This window comes from Macadamia integrifolia, chromosome 8 (assembly GCF_013358625.1).
Source record: "Macadamia integrifolia cultivar HAES 741 chromosome 8, SCU_Mint_v3, whole genome shotgun sequence".
Taxonomy (NCBI): domain Eukaryota; kingdom Viridiplantae; phylum Streptophyta; class Magnoliopsida; order Proteales; family Proteaceae; genus Macadamia; species Macadamia integrifolia.
This window is the reverse complement of record NC_056564.1, coordinates 3,401,541-3,410,266: the sequence shown is the minus strand read 5'-3', so window position 1 is coordinate 3,410,266 and position 8,726 is coordinate 3,401,541. Positions and strand designations below refer to the sequence as shown.

Sequence of the window (8,726 nt, the reverse complement as noted above, 5' to 3'; positions counted from 1 at the left end):
AAAAAAAAAAAAAGAAAAAAATTAAAAAGGGGGAATAAAACCTTAGATCTCAGTTCTTCCATATAGTAATGAAATTCTTCTCCCACAACCACCACGTAAAAGAGAAAAAAGGATGGCGGGGAGGGGATTCTCAAAAGAAATGATCTCAATTCTCAACAGTCAACATCCCGTCTCAAAATCCTCAAAAAGTTTCCTAGTTTAAGCATATACTAGCTGGACCATCCTATTAGAAGAGCCAAGTCCATTTATAGCACTCTGCAACCCAGAGATCCATTTCCTGCAAAAATATTTTTGACCAGCATTTGTACAGATTCTCTGAACGAAATTGGACGATTAAGACCAATAGAATTTTGCATAATTAACTTTGGCCATAGAACAACAAACAACCATAACCTTATCCCAACCATGGGGTTTAAAATTCTAAAAAGAAAGTTCCACTAAGAAACGGCATGAAGAACCTGCCCAAGAATACTTAAACTTTTGACATCCAAAATTTGGATCAGGGGTTTTCCTCCCACACCTCTAACAATACCAGATGTAAGCACAGAAGCAAGGGAAGAAAAACACCAAAAACAAAAACAGAAAAAAAGGTGATCCAACTGTACATGAAACAATTGAGATTCCCTTTTTTTTTTTTTTTTATAAAACAGCTACCTTCCTATGTTGTCGCTGCCTGAATCCTCCATTAGAATTGTCAGTCTTCTTGCAGTTTTTATGAACTCGCTGCAATGCCACAAGGAATACATCCATGTTAGACTCTCAAAGAATAGCCAGTTACATAATCCAGATCCTGCCTCTTTGAGCTTCCAGGGCAAATAGAAACAAGAAAAAGGAGGAAGAGTCACCTGAATGGTTCATCTCCGGTGTGTTTAACCGCACCCGATGCATCTCTGTAGAGCACATGGCTCGGCATTTCTAACTTTTCTATGCCAAACATGTTGGCCAGCCTCCTGTATAGTTCTTCATATGATCCAAGAACTGAAAGGTCAAGAGTCCTGCCCACATCCTCTGATTCCATAAAGACCTTACAGTGGCCGATCTCCAAACCGGGCTCCATTTTTGGCCGATCTTTATACCATCGAATCCCTTCACATAAGTTATCCTGCACACCATGCTGATGAAGTAAAGGCACAGAACCATCTGAGATGTTTGTCTTCTTCTGATTCCCATTTGATGAACTGTTCCCTGTAAGCACCGGTGAGACTGTATCACCAGACCCGCTAATAAGAGAGATCTGCTGCTCAGTGAGTATAGGTTGTCCAAAGAGCAAGAACTGGGGTGTCTTTCCATCATCAGATTTCTTTGAAGTCTGGGCAGAACTTCCCATGGTTAACAAGCATGATACATTGTCACTGTCACTAGCTATGCCCACAATGCCATTAGAGATTCTTGATGGTGGGTTACCGTGATCATACCGCTGGAAACCAGCTGGAAACAGACCCGACTGCAGTTTGTTGAGGTGGAGATCTGATAAGGATATACCAAATTGAGCATGCCTGGCTCCCTGTATGCTTGCAGTTGTGGTGTCTGATAAACAACACAAGGCGCTGCTGGATCCAAGGGGGTTGCCTGAAAATGACGGTATTGGAACTTGACCGTCAGGGGGGAAATCTGGGTGTTGTGGGAGCCGCAATTTCTTCCTTGCTGGTGTAAAGGGTGAGAATTGGATGGCGGGCATGTTGGATACCAATTCGACCAGCCATGGGCTGACGCGCTTCACATTTTGAAGCAAATCTGGTTCATCCCAGATTACCTGTAATTTTCTTGCAAGTAGCCACAAATTTGAGGATCACCACAAAAAATTTCCCAGACAAACATGCAAATAAGAAAGAAGGTAAGATAGAATTTCTTCAGAAACAACAGAAATTACAGAGATCAGACATTGAGATCATAGGCATTGCATACAAACCTTTATGACTTATTATAATTATCTTTCAGACATCAGAAACAACAGAGATTGCATGGCTCAAAATGATGAACCATAATGATAAGCTCATCAGAACAGAGCAGAAAAAATTTCCAAAAGTTATTTCGAACATTTATCTACCTATTCATTTCCACATTCGCTATTATATGAGCTAACCAAAACTCACATTGACTTTTAAGGTATTGATTTATTAAGATAAATTATAAGCAAATCCTTCGTCACCATAAAAATAAAACACACGTCTCAAGAATGTTGTTTCTATAGCAAGCGCCCTAGATTTTGCAAAACTACAGTATGTTTTCTATTTATATCGAGTGTTGACACAGTCATCTCTGGTGTGGTCAAGTCATGGGCCTTCAATGACTAATAAATGATATCATCATTGTTGAGATTAGAAAAGGTGTGGTGGCCCGATAACTGATTCAATAGCAACTCCAGAATTGTCGCCAATTAGGAAACTTCAACAGCCATCCAACATCCTAGTAACACGCTAAAATTTCAATTTGGTAACCACACAGCAGTAAGAGCCAAATATACAAGAAGAGTTATGCTAGGAGCTGAAACAATTAGAATCTTAGCAGATTTTATAACAGTGCAAGTCCAGAGGGAGAATGTCATGCGTCAATTGATTCAATATTCAATGTGAACAGAGTCAATAAAATGCAAAACACGATTGTGAATTTTGGTTATCCATTCTCCAAAAAGATTTGGAGAACTACAGATAGAAGGATAATTATCTAGAAGTACCAAGTGAAGGGTAACTGATATCCAGTTTCTCAATGGGAGGAAAAGAAGAAACCAGAAATCAACAATAGCAGGGGCAGCTTCCTGGTGTACAAGGAGGCACATGAAAACTGAAATATAAGTTTCCACAAAGTATTGGCACCTGTGGCATGCAAAATATCAGGAACTAAGCATATGCGATCAGAGGAAAAAAAAAAAAGAAAAGAAAACTAACCAAACACGGAAACTCAAACCCAAATTTCACGATATAGCACAAATAGAGGAATGGATAATGAGCTAACAACAGAAAAAATAGTGAGAAGGCATGATCCATTAGGGAAAATAATGTAACGCTCAGATAATGTATGCCAGGTAAGCAGACTTAAGAGAGAAAAACCACCTGGAGAAGTCTCCACGGTGACTGAGGCCACCGGATGGAATCAGCAACCTGAACCGAAGATATGGTTCCCATGAACCAGCTAATCCGGGAAGAATCCTCAGTCTCAAAAGCCATCTTGAATCTCATCCCTGCACACCACTGGATTCGCATTGCTGCCCTCACAGAAGAGGCCTTGACGCAAAACTCCGGGGTACTGGCTCTTGGGTAGTAAACGACTTCAAAGGGCTGCCCACTGGCAGCAAGAGTTGCAGCCATGATAACAGACTCGGCTCTAACTCTTCCCCTTGCCCTTAAACTGCCATTGGAGTTTGCATTCCCGCAATCAGGGTTTCTCATTAGCTTGTTATCGTCCTCCCTCAAGAAGGCAGAGAAACCTCCATATGGCGAGACACAGTTTCCAGTAGCTGGATTCCATCCAGACAGGGACTCAGGACCAACACCAATCCCCCTCTTCGCTCTCCGGATTCCGACGCAGAGATCCCCCTTCTCCGTTCTTAAGAAAACAATTGAATCCCCAGCCATGAGCTTCTTCTGGCTCACGAAAGTGCTCCATCCGGTGGTCAGGAGGTGACGGCGTGGGGTTCCTCTATATATGTGGCGAAACTTCCAAATCTCACCATGGACATCCTTTGCAAGAACTGTCTGGACAGGAGGATCAGCCGAATAGTCTAGACGTGGAAAGATTGTTTCTGCACAGTAACGAGGGACAGAGAAACCTCCACCATTGTTAGCATCTGATTGTGTCAAGGTCTTGGCAAACGATGCTGGCTTCTCTTGGACCTCAGATCCGTTGCTTCGGAGAATCCCATCATCATCGCAGTCAGCTTCGTTATTCCTTACCGGTATCAACCTCATCTTGGCATACACTTCGTCTGACTCAGGATCTGCCATGAACTTCACCTCAGCAACTCGGCAGAGGATGAGTGATGGAATCCTTTGTGAATTCCCAAAATCAACGTTTCCATGAGCATGCTCCGCCTGTCCCTGAGGAAAGTAGAAGACCTTTGAGTTAACTGGAGGCATCTGCACCATACCACCTGCGCAGGCATGCCAAAGTTGAGAATCTAGGCATTTTTCCGTATCCTTCGTTGGTTCTTTTGAATCTGTAAATGTGATCATTGCCGTAGCGACTAGCGATAGCAGTAATCAAACAGACCGTGTTCAAAGCATGAACCTGCTTTGTTGAAGCTAATCTACTAGTTCACTCAAGCTGCAAGCAAACACAGGAAAAAAAAAAAATTCAGGATAACATGACCAACAAGAAGCAGAGGAAGAGAGTTAAATTAAAATAGACAGTGGACCAGAAATTTCTAACCTTAATCTCAAGTCTCTAGCCAGAAATTCCAGCAAGAAAAAACCGCCCAAAAAAAAGAGAAACAAAACCTCCTCTGTTCTCAATCTAGAAAACTAGACTCAGAGAGATGAGAGAAAGAAGCACATTACTAAACAGATGGAAGACCCTAAGCTAGAAATTGTGCTTCTGCGACTGACAACCTAACAGAAGGAATCGTCAACTTGTATATCTCCGCGCGATTCCTTTTCCACTTGGACTTCACCATTTCCACTGTGACATTGAAGAAAACCCTACGTACCTTTCATATATGATGTCATGTCTTGAACTTCTGCACCTCATTTCAACAGTGCATACAGTACATTCACTCTTCGTGTCTTACTCGAACCAACCTCATACCGAAGCGAATATGTGAAGCGAAAACGCTACCTTCGTCCTATCCCGAAAATAGTCTTCAGAGAAGAAATCCCAACTCTGGAGAATTTGGGGGGAAGGGTGTGGAGATGTTTATGAATTCTCCGTTGTATTGAAGTAGATTCAAAACAGTGGCTAGACTCCAACAGCCCGAGGAGCAAGATAAGCTAGATGCTCACAGGAATCCATGTTCCCGTAATTTCCGTCTTGTAGTTAGTAGTTAGAGCAACTTCAGCGTTCCAACGAAGGACTTGCAGAAACCCCCTTAAAGAAGTGAATCCCTTCAATCTCTTGAAACCTCGTTCTTGTTTCACACATTTGACGCCTCCCGTCGTTCCAATGTTTTGCGGGAATAGAGAAAACCAAAATGTAACAGAAGTCGCACTGAATTGTCGACTCCCTTTAAGTGAAGATAGAAGAAAATTCGCAGCAGCTCATCCTTCCTTCTTCTCTTTCTCCTCCTCTACCGGCGCTGCTTGCAACTTTCTCAACCCTCCCAAGGCTTTTTCCTCCGCGCACCTAACAAGAAAGAAGCTCCATGAGAGAGTCGAGCAGAGCAAATTTTAACAGAGACCAGACAGAAACATCCACACAATTTCACCTTCTTCGAGGATGCTTTTTCAGATCAGAAAAATCCAAGAGACAAACTGCGATCAGTGATCAGTCTCTCCCACTTGACTTGGTTTTCTCTTTTCTTTTATCTTTGTCCTCAGATCTAAAGAAACTCTCTTCGCTTCTCTCTCTCTCTCTCTCTCTCCTACCAGAACTGAACTTAGAACAAACAAACAACAAGGCTGAAGCGTCACGCCGAAATATCAAAACAGAAGCATCGAAGTCTTAAGATTTAGGAAAGGAAACACCACTACTTACAAAGAAAGAATTAAAAAATTAGAGGTTCATTAATACTAATTAAGACCTTCTTATCTTTCTAAACCCCAAAGCAAAGATGTCACGGTCGTGGATATGGCGATATTTTGAAGAGAAAACGTGAATCTCTCCCTCTCTCCCACAATTTAACCATATAGAGTTTGGTAAATTTATCAGACAAAGCTCGTCGTTCACCATCTGCGCGGTTTACTTACTTTTCGCTTTCATGGTTTCAGATAAGGGTCCGTGTCAATGGATTGGTTTGACTTGATTTGATTTATATCTGGTTGATTCAGTTAAGGGTTTGCTACTACACAAATCAAAATTGAACCGGTAAAATAAAGTTTGTTTTTGGTCTAGTAAGATTCTAGTGTTTCTTTTAATCGGTTTCGATTCTCCATATAAATATGTTTGTACAAAAAAATAATAAGCAAAATATATTTTTTGGGTTTTTTTTTAAATGTTAGGTTTGGTTTGATTTGATTTCACTTTCGATCATTTTTTATTTCTATTGATTTCCATTGTCTTTTCTCGTTCAATGATGTATGCTTTTTGTATACTAACATTTAATAGAACATTTCTCTCTCTTTCTCTAGGCTTGTATGGTAACAGTAAAAAGGTCCAAATCCCAATATAACAATTCCTTTTCATTTTTTTATTTACGTAAAATTTCTTATAATTGGACTACATACCCATAGAAGCATGCTCTGATCATACGACAAATTTCACATCAAAACTGTCATTTTTCTCAATGTAATGCATTTTTTTCTTGTAATTTATTTTTGACCATCTATTTAGTTTTTAAATATAATTGATCTTTAAAGCTTTACAATTTATTATTGCTGCATGTTCAACTCTAGTTGGATTCAAATTTAATAATCAAAATACCCTAAACACCTATTTGTACACAAAATTTGAACCCAATTGATTTCCACATGATGGATGTTAAGCCTGACCACCCACATCCTATAGTTTGACAAATCAAGATTTTTTTTTTTTTTTTTAAGTGTTAACTCAATGGATAAATGGTGTGAGACACTGTTTGATAATGTTCTGTTTCTACGTTTTTTTGTTCTAAAAAATAGAGAAATAACCTAAAAAGCATTTGATAAAATTGTTCTATTTTACATGTTTTTATAAACATAAATCAAAATTTATGCCTATTTACAATTCTAAAAATGATTTTGACGAAACAAGTTCGACGTTTCTAGAAACGAATTTGAAAGAAAAAAAAAGCTATTGTACTCGATAAATCTCTTAACTATTTAAATTTTAAAAGAGGCAATCGAACCCTCTCGAACCCTCTCCCTTTTGGGCATCTGATGATATTATTGAGTTTTTTAGTGACATTATGTCTACAAAAAACATTTCAAGAAATAAGTTTATCAAATACCAAAAAAATTGTTTATGTTTTTAGAAAGTATAAATGTTATGAAATGATACCCAAATCTACTTAAGTATGAGAGAGAGAGAGAGAGAGAGATTGTGTGTGTTGGCCGGGCGGCTTAATAGCCTCATGCATGACTTCACTCCAAACTCCACCAGACCAAATCTGTGAACGTTTATAACTGTCCCCTCAGGGCCACAACCTCTCTCTCTCTCTCTCTCTCTCTCTCTCTCTCTATAGTCTGGGTTGAATGAAGGAAATAATCTCTCTCTCTCTCTCTATAGTCTGGGTTGAATGAAGGAAATAAAGATATATGAGCGTTATTCGCCTGAATAATAATGAAGCAGCTAGCAGAAGTAGCACACCAACCCCATCTGATCTTCCCTCCTCTTTAGGCTGTACGTCCCTTAAAGTTTAGGCCCTTAACCATAGCCATAGGGAAGGTACATATATACCAGGTTAGTTGGTACCTACAAAAGGTGGTGGCCGGCCGGTGGTGTTGGTGGAAGAATGGGAAGAAATGGAGATATCCACGTCGATGATCTGTTGTAGGTTTGGCATTCCTCATTGCTTCCAATTATAAGCGCACTTCATTAATAATTAGCTAGTAACGGATGATCAGGCCCAGTAGTACTATGGCTGCTAGCTCCACCCCCCACGCATGCAAGCCTCTCTACCTTTACCTTTCATTTACTACTCAATTCTAACATTCCAAATTAAGAAGCCTCTCATCTATATATGTAATTGTTCTATACCACATACAAAGAGAGACGACAACGACGACCCTTTATAATTTATTGATCACACTTAATTCTGCCGGAGCTAGCTTGCTAACCAACCCCATTAAAGCTAGAGAGAGAGAGACAAGGTTGGATAGGAGAGAGAACAACATTGAAACTTTTTTTTTTTTTTAATAGTTAGGCCCAAGGAGTGTTGAACTCATCTTCATCATCTCTCTCTCTCCCACACACCAATTTTGGCGGCTCTTCTCCCTCCCTCCCTTAATATCATCAATTAAGTAAAAATTGAACAAGGTGTTGAACTCACTTTGTTTTGTCATTTTGTTTTTGTTCCAAATACAAAAGAAGGGAACAATTAGGGTAGTCGTTTCTGAAACAGGTTCACCAAACACCATTTTTTAACGGAATTTTGACATAGAAATTGAAAATTATGTTTTTGACACGAAACATCGTTTTCGAAATTGAATGACTACTAAATGCAGCCTAAGTGTGCTGTAACAATAATTCTCACACATCATATCTCATCTCATGTATACCAGATTGATCTAGACTCATTTATTGTCCGAGGGCACACTTAGTAATCCACGTGTTTCTTTTTGTGTAAGTTGATATACATTGTTATTGTCTTTACTTAACAGTTCGAGCATTTAAGATAAACGATTGTAACATGGTATAAGAACAGAAAGATCAGGCGTTCAAAACAAACCAAGATGTACAAGAAGCAGTACATGGTGGGCTCAACTTCGAAGCAAATTGAGTTGGGCTCCTAACCAAGGCCCACTTGAGTTACCAGACATAATATTTTTGTGTGGAAACTACAACATCGATTTTTACCCAAAAAGAAAGAGGCGAGGAATGAGGAATAGCCCAAAATCTGTGTCTAGTGTGACGTGGTTTTCCTTTGTCATCGTTGCTCTCTTTCTCCCTCTAACCGGTGAATGTGACGTCAGGACATTTACGCACAGATCCAACTGTAG

The 8,726-nt window shown here is 39.7% G+C and overlaps 1 protein-coding gene across 3 annotated transcripts; it reads right to left on the bottom strand.

Annotated features, from left to right (window-relative positions):
- Positions 1-30: 30 nt before the first annotated feature.
- LOC122086613 (auxin response factor 18-like) lies at positions 31-5,603 on the bottom strand. Of its 3 annotated transcripts, XM_042655553.1 has the most exons (6): positions 5,357-5,603; positions 4,366-5,274; positions 3,051-4,260; positions 846-1,753; positions 655-723; positions 31-277 (listed from the first exon to the last, which is right to left on the bottom strand). In XM_042655553.1, exons 3-6 carry the CDS (start codon positions 4,167-4,169, stop codon positions 199-201), a joined length of 2,175 nt encoding a protein of 724 aa, XP_042511487.1. In that variant the 5' UTR covers positions 4,170-4,260; positions 4,366-5,274; positions 5,357-5,603; the 3' UTR covers positions 31-198. The 3 variants fall into 3 exon arrangements, with proteins under 3 accessions (XP_042511487.1, XP_042511486.1, XP_042511488.1); XM_042655552.1 differs by having other exon boundaries at positions 4,366-5,603; XM_042655554.1 differs by having other exon boundaries at positions 4,643-5,603.
- Positions 5,604-8,726: the final 3,123 nt, after the last annotated feature.